This window comes from Cherax quadricarinatus, chromosome 79 (genome assembly GCF_038502225.1).
Source record: "Cherax quadricarinatus isolate ZL_2023a chromosome 79, ASM3850222v1, whole genome shotgun sequence".
NCBI classification, from domain to species: domain Eukaryota; kingdom Metazoa; phylum Arthropoda; class Malacostraca; order Decapoda; family Parastacidae; genus Cherax; species Cherax quadricarinatus.
In genome coordinates this window covers 1,466,573-1,486,077 of record NC_091370.1, presented here as the reverse complement: position 1 = coordinate 1,486,077, position 19,505 = coordinate 1,466,573, and the positions used below count along the sequence as shown (strand labels likewise).

The following is a 19,505-nucleotide window of genomic DNA, read 5'->3' as shown; positions in this document are numbered from 1 at the left end:
GTCATTAAGACTAAGTAATTTTTTCAAAGTCAGTTTTGGACACTTTATCCCAGAGACATGAATTAAATTCTATGTAAATACATTGAGAGATACACAGCTCCCGTGTGCATCACCTTAAGCCTCCTGCCAGTCCTGGAGCTTCATTGCTCTCACCTTATAAGGGGTAATTATTATAAGAGGCATAGCGGTCACCCCTGGCTAAACTTTATTTCTGTGGTTTATTAAGACATGGGAACAAACACTGGGATATATTTATTAGACAACGTTGATCACTTCTAACATACAGAGGCTAAAATATTGTGAGAAATTATGTGGGGAGATTCGAACCCCGGACCTCAGTGTGTGAGCTGAGTGCGCCAGCGATCCAACTACGGACACCGAATTATATTACCGATATATGATTCTTGAGAAATTACAAGAATATTTAAGCCAGTAACAAATTTGTTGTGAGCCGTATAACAATTCTAGAAATTATGTGACTTAACTCAAGAATATTTATGTAATTTAACTCAAATATATCAAGTGTATTTAATAATTATACATTAGAGTGGTTCAATTAAATGGTAAATATATCTTACCAAATTATGATCTTAGTGATATATCCTAATGCCCCTCTATAGTTAGTCAAGTAATATTGGCCAATAATTAGCTAACTTAATCTCTTGTGTGAGAAACCATACCCCCGGCCGGGATTGAACCCGCGGTCATAGAGTCTCAAAACTCCAGCCCGTCGCGTTAGCCACTAGACCAGCTAGCCACAATAAGATTCATCCAACTAGGTATATTTCTACACCATAGGAAGGTTAGCACAGGCACCTCTGTGACCACAAATGCAAGTTTTTACAGACGAATCTCCAGCTAGCGTGGCCGTGACGAACTCTAGCTCAAGTCCCTTCACTGCCGTCAACATGACTGCAATCGTGTCATTACGATTTCTTGACTCTTGTGTGAGTTTTAATACACACTGGGAGGCGAACATAAATTATTCTAAACACACGCTATGATTATCATTTCTTCAAGCCATCGCTTCCACTATTATATTCCTTATCAGCCTTATTAATTAATATGACTGGATTATTTATCTGGGCACTTCCAGATACACCTCCACTTCCTTTATCCGGTTACTGGAAATTCCGATCAATAACATGGCTACACATTACGCAGTGGTGTCTCGTAGCGCCAGTAATACCTATACTATCGTACCGCATCAAACTTCTATTTTTAATCATTTTAATCTCGTTTCAATAAAAAAAATAAAAAATCGGTTATAAATACATTGAAAACAACATACAACAGATTTTTCCTGTAATATATTTGTCAGTTGCAAATTATTTTAGGGTAAGGTTGATGAAATCATACGTCTGGCAGTGAGCATCTGGGAGGACTGCAGCTCTGCAGCTCCTATGGATGAGCCGCCACTAACTTTACGTCATAATCCAGCGTCCTCCTCGTCACTAAACGTTTACCTTTTACACATATATTTATTTAAATTCATCAACATTTCCAGGTGTGTATTACATTTTCTTTATCAAATTATTACCTTTTTCACATTATTACAATTATATTTTACCTAATTGATTACCATAAATAACGAAATTAGAGAATATAGTTTCTGAAGAATTAAGACACTTATGCAATATATGGGAATCTTTATTGAAGAAACGTTTCGCCCCACAGTGGCTTCATCAGTCTTATACAAGGCAGGAAGGTATAAGAAAAGGAGGAGTTTGAGGTAATCAGTCCCTCAGCCTGGAGTCGACGTGTTCAGTCCATCACTGAGCGTCTACGACGACGTTTCGGTCTCCGACTTGTACCATTTACAAGACAAGTGTTTCCTGACGCGAGTCTTAGTCACATGATGACCCACAGCTGGAGCTTTGGTCATCTGACCGAGGCCTTCCGCTGGCTTACCGGTCCACCCCTTTAAAAATTAGGTAATAGAATCTAAATCACCGAAATACATCTGACAATCTAATTCCCAAAGAAAAATTTATCCAACTGTTTTAATATGCTCATTACAAGATGGTTATTTGTTTTTAAATTACCTCAAAAAACACATTTTACCTGGATTATCTTACCTCAAAAAACACATCTTGCCTGGATTATCTTACCTCAAAAAACACATCTTGCCTGGATTATCTTACCTCAAAAAACACATCTTGCCTGGAAACACATCTTGCCTGGGAAACACATATTTCCTGGATTATCTTACCTCAAAGAAACACATATTGCCTGGATTATCTTACCTCAAAGAAACACATCCTGCCTGGATTATCTTACCTCAAAGAAACACATCCTGCCTGGATTATCTTACCTCAAAGAAACACATATTGCCTGGATTATCTTACCTCAAAGAAACACATCCTGCCTGGATTATCTTACCTCAAAGAAACACATATTGCCTGGATTATCTTACCTCAAAGAAACACATCCTGCCTGGATTATCTTATCAAAGAAACACATATTGCCTGGATTATCTTACCTCAAAGAAACAAGATTATCTTACCTCAAAGAAACACATCTTGCCTGGATTATCTTACCTCAAAGAAACACATCTTGCCTGGATTATCTTACCTCAAAGAAACACATCTTGCCTGGATTATCTTACCTCAAAAAACACATATTGCCTGGATTATCTTACCTCAAAGAAACACATCTTGCCTGGATTATCTTACCTCAAAGAAACACATCTTGCCTGGATTATCTTACCTCAAAGAAACACATCTTTCCTAGATTATCTTACCTCAAAGAAACACATCTTGCCTAGATTATCTTACCTCAAAGAAACACATCTTGCCTGCCTCAAAGAAACACATCTTGCCTGGATTATCTTACCTCAAAGAAACACATCTTGCCTGGATTATCTTACCTCAAAGAAACACATCTTGCCTGGATTATCTTACCTCAAAGAAACACATCTTGCCTGGATTATCTTACCTCAAAAAACACATCTTGCCTGGATTATCTTACCTCAAAGAAACACATATTGCCTGGATTATCTTACCTCAAAGAAACACATATCTTTGCCTGAAATACATCTTTCCTGGATTATCTTACCTCAAAGAAACACATCTTGCCTGGATTATCTTACCTCAAAGAAACACATCTTGCCTGGATTATCTTACCTCAAAGAAACACATCTTGCCTGGATTATCTTACCTCAAAAAACACATCTTGCCTGGATTATCTTACCTCAAAGAAACACATATTGCCTGGATTATCTTACCTCAAAGAAACACATCTTGCCTGGATTATCTTACCTCAAAGAAACACATCTTGCCTGGATTATCTTACCTCAAAGAAACACATCTTGCCTGGATTATCTTACCTCAAAGAAACACATCTTGCCTGGATTATCTTACCTCAAAGAAACACATCTTGCCTGGATTATCTTACCTCAAAGAAACACAGAAACACATCTTGCCTGGATTACCTTACCTCAAAGAAACACATGGATTATCTTACCTCAAAGAAACACATCTTGCCTGGATTATCTTACCTCAAAGAAACACATCTTGCCTGGATTATCTTACCTCAAAGAAACACATCTTGCCTGGATTATCTTACCTCAAAGAAACACATCTTGCCTGGATTATCTTACCTCAAAGAAACACATATTGCCTGGATTATCTTACCTCAAAGAAACACATCTTGCCTGGATTATCTTACCTCAAAAAACACATCTTGCCTGGATTATCTTACCTCAAAGAAACACATCTTGCCTGGATTATCTTACCTCAAAGAAACACATCTTGCCTGGATTATCTTACCTCAAAGAAACACATCTTGCCTGGATTATCTTACCTCAAAGAAACACATCTTGCCTGGATTATCTTACCTCAAAGAAACACATCTTTCCTGGATTATCTTACCTCAAAGAAACACATCTTGCCTGGATTATCTTACCTCAAAGAAACACATCTTGCCTGGATTATCTTACCTCAAAGAAACACATCTTGCCTGGATTATCTTACCTCAAAGAAACACATCTTGCCTGGATTATCTTACCTCAAAAAACACATATTGCCTGGATTATCTTACCTCAAAAAATACATCTTGCCTGGATTATCTTACCTCAAAAAACACATCTTGCCTGGATTATCTTACCTCAAAAAACACATCTTGCCTGGATTATCTTACCTCAAAAAACACATCTTGCCTGGATTATCTTACCTCAAAAAACACATCTTGCCTGGATTATCTTACCTCAAAGAAACACATATTGCCTGGATTATCTTACCTCAAAGAAACACATATTGCCTGGATTATCTTACCTCAAAGAAACACATATTGCCTGGATTATCTTACCTCAAAGAAACACATATTGCCTGGATTATCTTACCTCAAAGAAACACATATTGCCTGGATTATCTTACCTCAAAAAAACACATATTGCCTGGATTATCTTACCTCAAAAAAACACATATTACCTGGATTATCTTACCTCAAAAAAACACATATTGCCTGGATTATCTTACCTCAAAAAAACACATATTGCCTGGATTATCTTACCTCAAAGAAACACATATTGCCTGGATTATCTTACCTCAAAAGAAACACATATTGCCTGGATTATCTTACCTCAAAAGAAACACATCTTACCTCAAAGAAACACATCCTGCCTGGATTATCTTGCCTGGATTATCTTACCTCAAAGAAACACATATTGCCTGGATTATCTTACCTCAAAAGAAACACATCTTGCCTGGATTATCTTACCTCAAAAAAACACATCTTGCCTGGATTATCTTACCTCAAAGAAACACATCCTGCCTGGATTATCTTACCTCAAAGAAACACATCCTGCCTGGATTATCTTACCAGCCTAACGCTGCAAAAACAAATACAAGAAACGTGTCTTTGTCTCGTCCGTGTCCACTAAACACACACGGGCTGCCTCACTCTGAGTGGAAGACCTCGGTCACATGACCGAAACCTCCAGCTGTGGGTCATCATATGACTAAACACGCGTCAGGAAACACTTGTTCTGTTTCCTGACGAACATTACCTAACCTAACCTGAAGACCAGCGTCAGGAAACACTTGTTCTGTTTCCTGACGAACCTTACCTAACCTAACCTAACCTAACCTAACCTAACCTAACCTAACCTAACCTAATCTAACCTAACCTAACCTAACCTAACCTAACCTAACCTAACCTAATCTAACCTAACCTAACCTAACCTAACCTAACCTAATCTAACCTAACCTAACCTAACCTAACCTAACCTAACCTAACCTAATCTAACCTAACCTAACCTAACCTAACCTAACCTAACCTAATCTAACCTAACCTAACCTAACCTAACCTAACCTAACCTAACCTAATCTAACCTAACCTAACCTAACCTAACCTAACCTAATCTAACCTAACCTAACCTAACCTAACCTAACCTAACCTAATCTAACCTAACCTAACCTAACCTAACCTAACCTAATCTAACCTAACCTAACCTAACCTAACCTAACCTAACCTAACCTAACCTAATCTAACCTAACCTAACCTAACCTAACCTAACCTAACCTAATCTAACCTAACCTAACCTAACCTAACCTAACCTAACCTAACCTAATCTAACCTAACCTAACCTAACCTAACCTAACCTAACCTAATCTAACCTAACCTAACCTAACCTAACCTAACCTAACCTAACCTAACCTAACCTAACCTAACCTAACCTAACCTAATCTAACCTAACCTAACCTAACCTAACCTAACCTAATCTAACCTAACCTAACCTAACCTAACCTAACCTAATCTAACCTAACCTAACCTAACCTAATCTAACCTAACCTAACCTAACCTAACCTAATCTAACCTTACCTAACCTAACCTAACCTAACCTAATCTAACCTAACCTAACCTAACCTAATCTAACCTAACCTAACCTAACCTAACCTAATCTAACCTTACCTAACCTAACCTAACCTAACCTAACCTAACCTAGCCTAACCTAGGGTAACGTAACGTAACCTAACCTAACCTAACCTAACCTAGGGTAACGTAACGTAACGTAACGTAACCTAACCTAACCTAACCTAACCTAGGTTAACGTAACGTAACGTAACCTAACCTAACGTAACCTAACCTAACCTAACCTAAACTAACGTAACGTAACCTAACCTAACCTAACCTAACCTAGGGTAACGTAACCTAACCTTACCTAACCTAACCTAGCGTAACGTAACGTAACGTAACCTAACGTAACCTAACCTAAACTAACCTAACCTAGCCTAATCTAACCTAACCTAACCTTATGTATCTTAGTGTAACTTGTAAATAGTACAAGTCAGACCGAAACGTCGTCGTAATCTCCTCTCTCCTATGTGCGGGTTATTTGTGTATTGTTCCACTCAGGTTATTGTGCCTTTTTATTCTTTACAAAGAAGGTCAGGTCAGGTCAGGTCAGGTCAGGTCAGGTCAGGTCAGGTCAGGTTGGTCAGGACACAGGACAAGTGTTTCCTGACGCGGGTCTTAGATGATGACCCGCCTTTGGAGCGTTTGGTCATCTGACCGAGGCCTTCCGCTGGCTTATCGGTCCACCACTTTAAAAATTATAGTCATTTATAACCATTCAGTATTATACAAAAAAAAAAAAACGAAAAGTTGCTTCAGCAATTATTTAACCACACACAGGTGTTTTTTTTCCAAACACAACCTAATATATCAGCAAAACTCTCATATAGTTACTTAATTATTGGCTGTTTATTTCTCATATAAATTAAATGAAAGCAAAATACTTGTTTGAATAATATTTGTAAATTTAGGTAATCTGCTTAATAACAGATAAGTGAGCTGAAGACATCCAGATGTAGTCCTGTTTACCCTTTTGGGGCCTAGTTAATAGGATTTTTCTGTATCCAAATCGTCTTGCTGTACCAAACCACGGAACGGGTGGGAATTGAACAACTATAATGGTGAACATAAAATGGTATAAAATACCGACAGGTTGTTAGGTAAGACACATATGCAACAGTTAGGTATCTTTATTTCTCCATATTGTTTCATTCTATGGAACAATGCTCTTCTCCAGACTGAGGGACTGACCACCTCAAAACTTTAAGGGTGATGGACTGATTACATCGTCTTCAAGTATCTTCTGCTTCTATCAACTTTTCTGTACTCGACTGAAGAAGCCTACTGTGTAGGAGAAACGTTTCGAAATAAAGATACCTAACTGTTGCATATGTGTCTTACCTAACAACTATAATGGTGTATATATATATACCTAGTTGGATTAATCTTATTGTAGTCAGTTAGCCCAGTGGCTTATGCACTGGCCTGGAGTTCTACAACTCACTTCCAGCGAGTTCAAGCCCCTCCCGTACCATGGTTTGTTTATAATCGCGTCATTACGATATCGTGAGTTTTCCGCTGCCACCCACAGGATGGATATGTGGTACAAAAACTAGCCACTTCGATGGTAAAATCTGAATCATGCAATCAATGTAATAGGCAGCTATTGTGGGAGTTAGCGTGATAGTGTGGCAGACGGGAAGAGTAGAAGATATGGCACTAAGCGTAGCATGAATGTAGGGCAGTAGACAGGAAGGTAATGTAATGGTGTGGTAGGCGTTGTGTCAGTCAAACAAGGTAGTGTGTCAGTCAAACAAGGTAGTGTGTCAGTCAGGCAAGGTAGTGTGTCATTCAAGCAAGGTAGTGTGGCAGTCAAGCAAGGTAGTTTGTCAGACAAGCAAGGTAGTGTGTCAGTCAAGCAAGGTAGTGTGTCAGTCAAGCAAGGTAGTGTGTCAGTCAAGCAAGGTAGTGTGTCAGTCAAGCAAGGTAGTGTGTCAGACAAGCAAGGTAGTGTGTCAGTCAAGCAAGGTAGTGTGTCAGTCAAGCAAGGTAGTGTGTCAGTCAAGCAAGGTAGTGTGTCAGTCAAGCAAGGTAGTGTGTCAGTCAAGCAAGGTAGTGTGTCAGACAAGCAAGGTAGTGTGTCAGTCAAGCAAGGTAGTGTGTCAGTCAAGCAAGGTAGTGTGTCAGTCAAGCAAGGTAGTGTGTCAGTCAAGCAAGGTAGTGTGTCAGACAAGCAAGGTAGTGTGTCAGTCAAGCAAGGTAGTGTGGCAGTCAAGCAAGGTAGTGTGTCAGTCAAGCAAGGTAGTGTGTCAGTCAAGCAAGGTGGTGTGTCAGTCAAGCAAGGTAGTGTGTCAGTCAAGCAAGGTAGTGTGTCAGTCAAGCAAGGTAGTGTGTCAGTCAAGCAAGGTAGTGTGTCAGACAAGCAAGGTAGTGTGTCAGTCAAGCAAGGTAGTGTGCCAGTCAAGCAAGGTAGTGTGTCAGTCAAGCAAGGTGGTGTGGCAGTCAAGCAAGGTAGTGTGTCAGTCAAGCAAGGTAGTGTGTCAGTCAAGCAAGGTAGTGTGTCAGTCAAGCAAGGTAGTGTGTCAGACAAGCAAGGTAGTGTGTCAGTCAAGCAAGGTAGTGTGCCAGTCAAGCAAGGTAGTGTGTCAGTCAAGCAAGGTGGTGTGTCAGTCAAGCAGGTAGTGTGGCAGTCAAGCAAGGTAGTGTGTCAGACAAGCAAGGTAGTGTGTCAGTCAAGCAAGGTAGTGTGGCAGTCAAGCAAGGTAGTGTGGCAGTCAAGCAAGGTAGTGTGTCAGTCAAGCAAGGTAGTGTGTCAGTCAAGCAAGGTAGTGTGTCAGTCAAGCAAGGTAGTGTGTCAGACAAGCAAGGTAGTGTGTCAGTCAAGCAAGGTAGTGTGCCAGTCAAGCAAGGTAGTGTGTCAGTCAAGCAAGGTGGTGTGTCAGTCAAGCAGGTAGTGTGGCAGTCAAGCAAGGTAGTGTGTCAGACAAGCAAGGTAGTGTGTCAGTCAAGCAAGGTAGTGTGTCAGTCAAGCAAGGTAGTGTGGCAGTCAAGCAAGGTAGTGTGTCAGTCAAGCAAGGTAGTGTGTCAAGCAAGGTAGTGTGTCAATCAAGCAGGTAGTGTGTCAGACAAGCAAGGTAGTGTGTCAGTCAAGCAAGGTAGTGTGTCAGTTAAGCAGGTAGTGTGTCAATCAAGCAGGTAGTGTGTCAGTCAAGCAAGGTAGTGTGTCAGTCAAGCAAGGTAGTGCGGCAGTCAAGCAAGGTAGTGTGCCAGTCAAGCAAGGTAGTGTGTCAGTCAAGAAAGGTAGTGTGTCAGTCAAGCAAGGTAGTGTGTCAGTCAAGCAAGGTAGTGTGTCAGTAAGCAAGGTAGTGTGTCAGTCAAGCAAGGTAGTGTGTCAAGCAAGGTAGTGTGGCAGTCAAGCAACGTAGTGTGTCAGTCAAGGGAAGAAGTGTGGCAGTCAAGCAACGTAGTGTGTGAGTCAAGCAAGGTAGTGTGGCAGTCAAGCAAGGTAGTGTGTCAGTCAAGCAAGGTAGTGTGTGAGTCAAGCAAGGTAGTGTGTCAGTCAAGCAAGGTAGTGTGTCAGTCAAGCAAGGTAGTGTGTCAGTCAAGCAAGCTAGTGTGTTAGTCAAGCAAGGTAGTGTGTCAGTCAAGCAAGGTAGTGTGTCAGTCAAGCAAGGTAGGGTGTCAGTCAAGCAAGGTAGTGTGGCAGTCAAGCAGGCAGTATGCCAGTCAAGCAAGGTAGTGTGTCAGTCAAGCAAGGTAGTGTGTCAGTCAAGCAAGGTAGTTTGGCAGTCAAGCAGGTAGTGTGTCAGTCAAGCAAGATAGTGTGTCAGTCAAGCAAGGTAGTGTGTCATTCAAGCAAGGTAGTGTGTCAGTGAAGCAAGGTAGTGTGTCAGTCAAGCAGGTAGTGTGTCAGTCAAGCAAGATAGTGTGTCAGTTAAGCAGGTAGTGTGTCAGTCAAGCAAGGTAGTGTGTCAGTCAAGCAGGTAGTGTGTCAGTCAAGCAAGGTTGTGTGTCAGTCAAGCAAGGTAGTGTGTCTGTCAAGCAGGTAGTGTGTCAATCAAGCAGGTAGTGTGTCAGTCAAGCAAGGTAGTGTGTCAGTTAAGCAAGGTAGTGCGGCAGTCAAGCAAGGTAGTTTGCCAGTCAAGCAAGGTAGTGTGTCAGTTAAGCAAGGTAGTGTGTCAGTAAGCAAGGTAGTGTGTCAGTCAAGCAAGGTAGTGTGTCAAGCAAGGTAGTGTGGCAGTCAAGCAACGTAGTGTGTCAGTCAAGGAAAGTAGTGTGGCAGTCAAGCAAAGTAGTGTGTGAGTCAAGCAAGGTAGTGTGTGAGTCAAGCAAGGTAGTGTGTGAGTCAAGCAAGGTAGTGTGTCAGTCAAGCAAGGTAGTGTTCTCAGTAGTAGTAACCAGTTACCAGTAACCACTGTGCCAGTTGACTCACGACCAACCGTCTCTGCCTGAGTCACTGTCTGAACTCATATTGCACTGACCTGGCAGTATTCAAAGACCCTCTCACATATGGGTACTGTGGGCGGCCAGTCAGTCAGTTGTAGGAGAGAGAGCAGAGAGACTAGGTTACGACTGTAAGGGCGCTACTCACCTTGTCTGTAATTATACGTACTACCAGCCTACGTGAGTATTACTTTACCCAATCCACGTGTCGAACTCCCACATGATACTGTGTTAATCAAGCAAGGTAGAGTGTCAGTCAAGCCAGGTAGTGTGTCAGTCAAGCAAGGTAGTGTGTCAGTCAAGCAAGGTAGTGTGTCAATCAAGCAAGGTAGTTTGTCAATCAAGCAAGGTAGTGTGTCAGTCAAGCAAGGTAGTGTGTCAGTCAAGCAAGGTTGTGTGTCAGTCAAGCAAGCTAGTGCGTTAGTCAAGCAAGGTAGTGTGTCAGTCAAGCAAGGTAGTGTGTCAGTCAAGCAAGGTAGTGTGTCAGTCAAGCAGGGTAGTGTGTCAGTCAAGCAAGGTAGTGTGTCAGTAAAGCAAGGTAGTGTGGCAGTCAAGCAGGTAGTATGCCAGTCAAGCAAGGTAGTGTGTCAGTCAAGCAAGGTAGTGTGTCAGTAAAGCAAGGTAGTTTGGCAGTCAAGCAGGTAGTATGTCAGTCAAGCAAGGTAGTGTCAGTCAAGCAAGGTAGTGTCTCAGTCAAGCAGGTAGTGTGTCAGTCAAGCAAGGTAGTGTGTCAATCAAGCAAGGTAGTATGGCAATCAAACAGGTAGTATGTCAGTAAAGCAAGGTAGTGTGTGAGTCAAGCAAAGTAATGTGTCAGTCAAACAAGGTAGTGTGTCAGCCAAGCAAGGTAGTGTGTCAGTCAAGCAAGGTAGTGTGTCAGTCAAGCAAGGTAGAGTGTCAGTCAAGCAGGTAGTGTGTCAGTCAAGCAAGATAGTGTGTCAGTTAAGCAGGTAGTGTGTCAGTCAAGCAAGGTAGTGTGTCAGTCAAGAAAGGTAGTGTGTCAGTCAAGCAAGGTAGTGTGTCAGTCAAGCAAGGTAGTGCGGCAGTCAAGCAGGTAGTGTGTCAGTCAAGCAACGTAGTGTGTCAGTCAAGCAAGGTAGTGTGTCAGTCAAGCAAGGTAGTGTGTCAGTCAAGCAAGGTAGTGTCTCATTCAAGCAGGTAGTGTGTCAATCAAGCAAGGTAGTATGTCAGTCAAGCAAGGTAGTGTGTAAGTCAAGCAAGGTAGTGTGCCAGTGAAGCAAGTTAGTGTGTCAGTCAACCAAGGTAGTGTGTCAGTCAAGCAAGGTAGTGTGTCAGTCAAGCAAGGTAGTGTGTCAGTCAAGCAAGGTAGTGTGTCAGTCAAGCAAGGTAGTGCGACAGTCAAGCAGGTAATGTGTCAGTCAAGCATGGTAGTGTGTCAGTCAAACAAGGTAGTGTGTCAGTCATACAAGGTAGTGTGTCAGTCAAGCAAGGTAGTGCGGCAGTCAAGCAGGTAATGTGTCAGTTAAGCAAGGTAGTGTGTCAGTCAAACAAGGTAGTGTGTCAGTCAAGCAAGGTAGTGTGTCAGTCAAGCAAGGTAGTGTGTCAGTCAAGCAAGGTAGTGCGGCAGTCAAGCAGGTAATGTGTCAGTTAAGCAAGGTAGTGTGTCAGTCAAACAAGGTAGTGTGTCAGTCATACAAGGTAGTGTGTCAGTCAAGCAAGGTAGTGCGGCAGTCAAGCAGGTAATGTGTCAGTTAAGCAAGGTAGTGTGTCAGTCAAACAAGGTAGTGTGTCAGTCATACAAGGTAGTGTGTCAGTCAAGCAAGGTAGTGCGGCAGTCAAGCAGGTAGTGTGTCAGTCAAGCAACGTAGTGTGTCAGTCAAGCAAGGTAGTGTGTCAGTCAAGCAAGGTAGTGTGTCAGTCAAGCCGGTAGTGTGTCAGTCAAGCAACGTAGTGTGTCAGTCAAGCAAGGTAGTGTGTCAGTCAAGCAATGTAGTGTGTAAGTCAAGCAAGGTAGTGTGTCAGTCAAGCAATGTAGTGTGTCAGTCAACCAAGGTAGTGTGTCAGTCAAGCAAGGTAGTACGGCAGTCAAGGAAGGTAGTGTGTCAGTCAAGCAAGGTAGTGTGTCAGTCAAGCAAGGTAGTGTCAGTCAAGCAAGGTAGTGCGACAGTCAAGCAGGTAATGTGTCAGTTAAGCAAGGTAGTGTATCAGGCAAACAAGGTAGTGTGTCAGTCAAGCAAGGTAGTGTGTCAGTCAAGCAAGGTAGTGTCAGTCAAGCAAGGTAGTGTGTCAGTCAAGCAAGGTAGTGTCAGTCAAGCAAGGTAGTGCGACAGTCAAGCAAGGTAGTGTGTCAGTCAAGCAAGGTAGTGTGTCAGTCAAGCAAGGTAGTGTGTCAGTCAAGCAGGTAGTGTGTCAGTCAAGCAGGTTGTGTGTCAGTCAAGCAGGTAGTGTGTCAGTCAAGCAGGTAGTGTGTCAGTCAAGCAAGGTAGTGTAGCAGTCTAGCAAGGTAGTGTGTCAGTCAAGCAAGGTAGTGTGTCAGGCAAACAAGGTAGTGTGTCAGTCAAGCAAGGTAGTGTGTCAATCATGCAAGGTAGTGTGTCAGTCAAGCAAGGTAGTGTGTCAGTCAAGCAAGGTAGTGTGTCAGTCAAGCAAGGTAGTGTGTCAGTCAAGCAAGGTAGTGTGTCAGTCAAGCAAGGTAGTGTGTCAGTCAAGCAAGGTAGTGTGTCAGTCAAGCAGGTAGTGTGTCAGTCAAGCAGGTTGTGTGTCAGTCAAGCAGGTAGTGTGTCAGTCAAGCAGGTAGTGTGTCAGTCAAGCAAGGTAGTGTAGCAGTCTAGCAAGGTAGTGTGTCAGTCAAGCAAGGTAGTGTGTCAGTCAAGCAAGGTAGTGTGTCAGTCAAGCAAGGTAGTGTGTCAGTCAAGCAAGGTAGTGTGTCAGTCAAGCAGGTAGTGTGTCAGTCAAGCAGGTTGTGTGTCAGTCAAGCAGGTAGTGTGTCAGTCAAGCAGGTAGTGTGTCAGTCAAGCAAGGTAGTGTAGCAGTCTAGCAAGGTAGTGTGTCAGTCAAGCAAGGTAGTGTGTCAGTCAAGCAAGGTAGTGTGTCAGTCAAGCAAGGTAGTGTGTCAGTCAAGCAGGTAGTGTGTCAGTCAAGCAGGTAGTGTGTCAGTCAAGCGAGGTAGTGTAGCAGTCTAGCAAGGTAGTGTGTCAGTCCAGCAGGTAGTGTGTCAGTCAAGCAGGTAGTGTGTCAGTCAAGCAGGTAGTGTGTCAGTCAAGCAAGGTAGCGTGTCATTCAAGCAAGGTAGTGTGTCAGTCAAGCAAGGTAGTGTGTCAATCAAGCAAGGTAGTGCGGAAGTCAAGCAGGTAGTCTGTCAGTCAAGCAGATAGTGTGTCAGTCAAGCAAGGTAGTGTGTCATTCAAGCAAGGTAGTGTGTCAGTCAAGCAAGGTAGTGTGTCAGTCAAGCAAGGTAGTGCGGAAGTCAAGCAGGTAGTCTGTCAGTCAAGCAGATAGTGTGTCAGTCAAGCGAGGTAGTGCGGAAGTCAAGCAGGTAGTCTGTCAGTCAAGCAGGTAGTGTATCAGTCAAGCAGGTAGTGTGTCAGTCAAGCAGGTAGTGTGTCAGTCAAGCAAGGTAGTGTTTCAGTCAAGCAAGGAAGTGTGTCAGTCAAGCAAGGTAGTGCGTCAGTCAAGCAAGGTAGTGTGTCAGTCAAGCAGGTAGTGTGTCAGTCAAGCAGGTAGTGTGTCAGTCAAGCAAGGTAGTGTTTCAGTCAAGCAAGGAAGTGTGTCAGTCAAGCAAGGTAGTGCGGCAGTCAAGCAAGGTAGTGTGTCAGTCAAGCAAGGTAGTGCGGAAGTCAAGCAAGTAGTCTGTCAGTCAAGCAGGTAGTGTGTCAGTCAAGCAAGGTAGCGTGTCAGTCAAGCAAGGTAGTGCGGAAGTCAAGCAGGTAGTCTGTCAGTCAAGCAGGTAGTGTGTCAGCCAAGCAAGGTAGCGTGTCAGTCAAGCAAGGTAGTGTGTCAGTCAAGCAAGGTAGTGTGTCAGTCAAGCAAGGTAGTTTGTCAGTCAAGCAAGGTAGTGTGTCAGTCAAGCAAGGTAGTGTGTCAGTCAAGCAGGTAGTGTGTTAGTCAAGCAGTTAGTGTGTCAGTCAAGCATGGTAGCGTGTCAGTCAAGCAAGGTAGCGTGTCAGTCAAGTAAGGCAGTGTGTCAGTCAAGCAAGGTAGTGTGTCAGTCAAGCAGGGTAGTGTGGCAGTCAAGCAAGGTAGTGTGTCAGTCAAGCAAGGTAGTGTGTCAGTCAAGCAAGGTAGTGTGGCAGTCAAGCAAGGTAGTGTGTCAGTCAAGCAAGGTAGTGTGTCAGTCAAGCAAGGTAGTGTGTCAGTCAAGCAAGGTAGTGTGGCAGTCAAGCAAGGTAGTGTGGCAGTCAAGCAAGGTAGTGTGTCAGTCAAGCAGGTAGTGTGTCAGTCAAGCAAGGTAGTGTGTCAGTCAAGCAAGGTAGTGTGTTAGTCAAGCAAGGTAGTGTGTCAGTCAAGGAAGGTAGTGTGTCAGTCAAGCAAGGTAGTGTGTCAGTCAAGCAAGGTAGTGTGTCAGTCAAGCAAGGTAGTGTGTCAGTCAAGCAAGGTAGTGTGTCAGTCAAGCAAGGTAGTGTGTCAGTCAAGCAGGTAGTGTGTCTGTCAAGCAAGGTAGTGTGTCATTCAAGCAGGTAGTGTGTCAGTCAAGCAATTAGTGTGTCAGTCAAGCAAGGTAGTGCGGCAGTCAAGCAAGGTAGTGTGTCAGTCAAGCAAGGTAGTGCGGAAGTCAAGCAGGTAGTCTGTCAGTCAAGCAGGTAGTGTGTCAGTCAAGCAAGGTAGCGTGTCAGTCAAGCAAGGTAGTGCGGAAGTCAAGCAGGTAGTCTGTCAGTCAAGCAGGTAGTGTGTCAGCCAAGCAAGGTAGCGTGTCAGTCAAGCAAGGTAGTGTGTCAGTCAAGCAAGGTAGTGTGTCAGTCAAGCAAGGTAGTTTGTCAGTCAAGCAAGGTAGTGTGTCAGTCAAGCAAGGTAGTGTGTCAGTCAAGCAGGTGGTGTGTCAGTCAAGCAGGTAGTGTGTCAGTCAAGCATGGTAACGTGTCAGTCAAGCAAGGTAGTGTGTCAGTCAAGCAAGGTAGTGTGTCAGTCAAGCAAGGTAGTGTGCCAGTCAAGCAAGGTAGTGTGCCAGTCAAGCAAGGTAGTGTGCCAGTCAAGCAAGTTAGTGTGTTAGTCAAGCAAGGTAGTGTGCCAGTCAAGCAAGGTAGTGTGCCAGTTAAGCAAGGTAGTGTGTCAGTCAAGCAAGGTAGTGTGCCAGTCAAGCAAGGTAGTGTGCCAGTCAAGCAAGGTAGTGCGTCAGTCAAGCAAGTTAGTGTGTTAGTCAAGCAAGGTAGTGAGTCACTCAAACGGGTAGTGTGGCAGTCAAGCAAGGTAGTGTGTCACTCAAGCAGGTAGTGTGGCAGTCAAGCAAGGTAGTGTGCCAGTCCAGCAGGTAGTGTGTCAGTCAAGCAAGGTAGTGTGTCAGTCAAGGAAGGTAGTGTGTCAGTCAAGCAGGTAGTGTGTCAGTCAAGGAATGTTGACTAAATCATGGTTCTCCTGGTACAGGCACTCGGGAGCAAGCAGTGGTTCACGCCCTCAGCTCAGCCGCTGTGACGTGGGCGGTGTCGCGGGCGTGCTCACAGGGCACCCTGGTCCTCTGCGGCTGCGGCAGAGTGCCGCAGGAGCCACCCAATGGACACTTCAAGTGGGGCGGCTGTGGTGACAACGTTAGATTTGGCGCCGCCTTTGCTCGCGACTTTATCGACGCCAGAAATACCAGAAACAACAGATTAAAGGTCAGTGAATGCTTTTTAATCCCTTAATTTGAGGATCTCATCGCTTTATCCTTCTTCGTCTATTTCTCCTCCGTTATAAGAGCTTCATATCCTCTTATTCCACTTCCTCGATGATCTTCCTTCACGCCGGCAGATGCTTGGAAAAACATAACACCTGGATAGCCGCCAACAGATCCTCACCGTTGTTACATATTTTTAGAGAAACTCGGGTCATTAACTTCAGTGATACTAATTGACAACGTGTTCCACTTACCGGCAACTCTGTTGCTGGTAACAGATACCAACAAATTGGTTTATAAAGACACTTGAGCAAACACCAGGACATCTTTATTAAATTCTTGATCAGTTTTAGCAGTGAGAGTAAGACACATGTGCAACATCTGGGTATCATTATTGTAGACGTTTCGCCATCCAGTGGCTTTATGAATACAAATTCTAGGACATAACTTGAAGACAGTAGAACTATGTACAGAAGATGAGGTAATCAGTCCCTCAACCTAGGAGTAGGTGCGAACAGCACCATAGTCGTGGAGATTCTCCACGACTATGGTGCTCTTCGCACCTACTCCTAGGTTGAGGGACTGATTACCTCATCTTCTGTACATAGTTCTACTGTCTTCAAGTTATGTCCTAGAATTTGTATTCATAAAGCCACTGGATGGCGAAACGTCTACAATAAAGATACCCAGATGTTGCACATGTGTCTTACTCTCATCTTGTCGGTATTATATACCATTCGTACACAGTTTTAGCAGTGATGAAGATCCCAGGACTAAAACGTTGTCTAATATGTCCTAGTGTTTGCTCACGTGTATTTCTAAACCAACTCTATTACTAGACCGGATCAGTCCACCATCATCTACTACAACGATGGGTCTGCCCGGACACCCGTCTACTCTCCGCCAGCAAGACACATGTGATTCTCCATTTTAAACTTTTGTGATCATGTGAGTAAAATTACCTAATTTACACTTATCCAGATGTAGGAAGCTGGTAGATATAATTGAAGTATACAGGAAGAAGACAAGTTTAGATAGAGGCGATATAAATACAGTGCAAAGAAATTCTAATCAATAAAGAACTCAGAACACTAGATTCCAGGCGGATAATTTTAGATTTTTTATGGATATAGTAAACTGCTAGTTTTACAAATGATGAGTGGAACACCCTGCCTAGAATGATGAGTGGAACATCCTGCCTAGAATGATGAGTGGAACACCCTGCCTAGAATGATGAGTGGAACACCCTGCCTAGAATGATGAGTGGAACACCCTGCCTAGAATGATGAGTGGAACACCCTGCCTAGAATGATGAGTGGAACACCCTGCCTAGAATGATGAGTGGAACATCCTGCCTAGAATGATGAGTGGAACACCCTGCCTAGAATCATGAATGGAACACCCTGCCTAGAATGATGAGTAGAACACCCTGCCTAGAATGATGAGTGGAACACCCTGCCTAGAATGATGAGTGGAACACCCTGCCTAGAATGATGAGTGGAACACCCTGCCTAGAATGATGAGTGGAACACCCTGCCTAGAATGATGAGTGGAACACCCTGCCTAGAATGATGAGTGGAACACCCTGCCTAGAATGATGAGTGGAACACCCTGCCTAGAATAATGAGTGGAACACCCTGCCTAGAATGCAGGAGTGCAGAGGTATAAGAAACAAACCACACACCCCAGGACAATTTCAATGTCCCAAGTTTAATCTCCTGGAAGTTTTGAATATATATATATATATATATATATATATATATATATATATATATATATATATATATATATATATATATATATATATATATATATTTTATTATCACACTGGCCGATTCCCACCAAGGCAGGGTGGCCCGAAAAAGAAAAACTTTCACCATCATTCACTCCATCACTCTCTTGCCAGAAGGGTGCTTTACACTACAGTTTTTAAACTGCAACATTAACACCCCTCCTTCAGAGTGCAGGCACTGTACTTCCCATCTCCAGGACTCAAGTCCGGCCTGCCGGTTTCCCTGAATCCCTTCATAAATGTTACTTTGCTCACACTCCAACAGCACGTCAAGTATTAAAAACCATTTGTCTCCATTCACTCCTATCAAACACGCTCATGCATGCCTGCTGGAAGTCCAAGCCCCTCGCACACAAAACCTCCTTTACCCCCTCCCTCCAACCTTTCCTAGGCCGACCCCTACCCCGCCTTCCTTCCACTACCGACTGATACACTCTTGAAGTCATTCTGTTTCGCTCCATTCTCTCTACATGTCCGAACCACCTCAACAACCCTTCCTCAGCCCTCTGGACAACAGTTTTGGTAATCCCGCACCTCCTCCTAACTTCCAAACTACGAATTCTCTGCATTATATTCACACCACACATTGCCCTCAGACATGACATCTCCACTGCCTCCAGCCTTCTCCTCGCTGCAACATTCATCACCCACGCTTCACACCCATATAAGAGCGTTGGTAAAACTATATATATATATATATATATATATATATATATATATATATATATATATATATATATATATATATATATATATATATATGTCTGTGTGTGTGTGTGTGTGTGTGTGTGTGTGTGTAGTAGGTATCGAAGGGGGACATTTTTTTGTGACCTAGGTGTCCTAAAATTCCTACTTGTCTCTGTAACCATGATAAAAATTAATTATCTTTGTTACCATTTACTGGTATGTATCTTATGAGTTACATCCAGGTAAATTTAATTTTCCACAACATATGTGCAACAGTTGGGTATCTTTATTCCGAAACGTTTCGCCTACGAAGTAGGCTTCAAGGGCAATGGAGTGATTACATCATCTTCACATCTCTACTGCCTCTGCAGGCTTTCCTGTGCTCGACTGAAGAAGCCTACTGTGTAGGCGAAACGTTTCGGAATAAAAATATCCAACTGTTGCACATATGTCTTACTTAGAAGTGAGTATGCTGGAAGTGGGTGATGAGTTCAGGAAGTTGAAAGAGTTTTAATCAGCTATGATAGAGAGAATTAAGACTGAGAGGCTGAAAGACAGTTTGGAATATTGTTTTTCAATCTCTGATATACTTCCTTAAAGTATTTGATACATAATTCACTGTCCGAGAACTGACACAAAACATGCGTAGTTCCTTTGCGTAAGGAACAAGTGGATAAGAAAATATGTAAAAATGTAGTGGAATAAGTCTGCTGAGTATTTAGAATAACATGTACACTAGAATTATTATGGACAATTTTAGTTGTAGGGGGAAAAAAGTAAATTATATAATAGGAACTTCTATTCTAAGAGGCACGTAGGTTCTTCCTTCTTCTAATATCATGTTCATTTTCCCACTATAATCTACCTTATCCATAATTACAGCCGCATTTTCTTTGTCTGTTTCGTAAGGTGAAGTCCAGGATGTTTCCTTAATTCATGGTATAACTTAACAAATCTTTGAGAACAGTTTTGTTGCAGAGGTCTGAGCAAAGCGAATGCGATAGTAATTGTGGACAAGGC

General features: G+C 43.0%; 1 protein-coding gene across 1 annotated transcript in view; it reads left to right on the top strand.

Moving 5' to 3' along the window:
- Nucleotides 1-19,505, top strand: part of LOC128702726 (protein Wnt-11b-2-like) — a 229,835-nt gene that overhangs the window by 7,921 nt on the left and 202,409 nt on the right. The window contains exon 2 of the mRNA XM_070101829.1: nt 15,778-16,007. Within this exon, the coding sequence (XP_069957930.1) occupies nt 15,778-16,007 (230 nt within the window). The remainder of the gene's footprint in view (nt 1-15,777; nt 16,008-19,505) is intronic.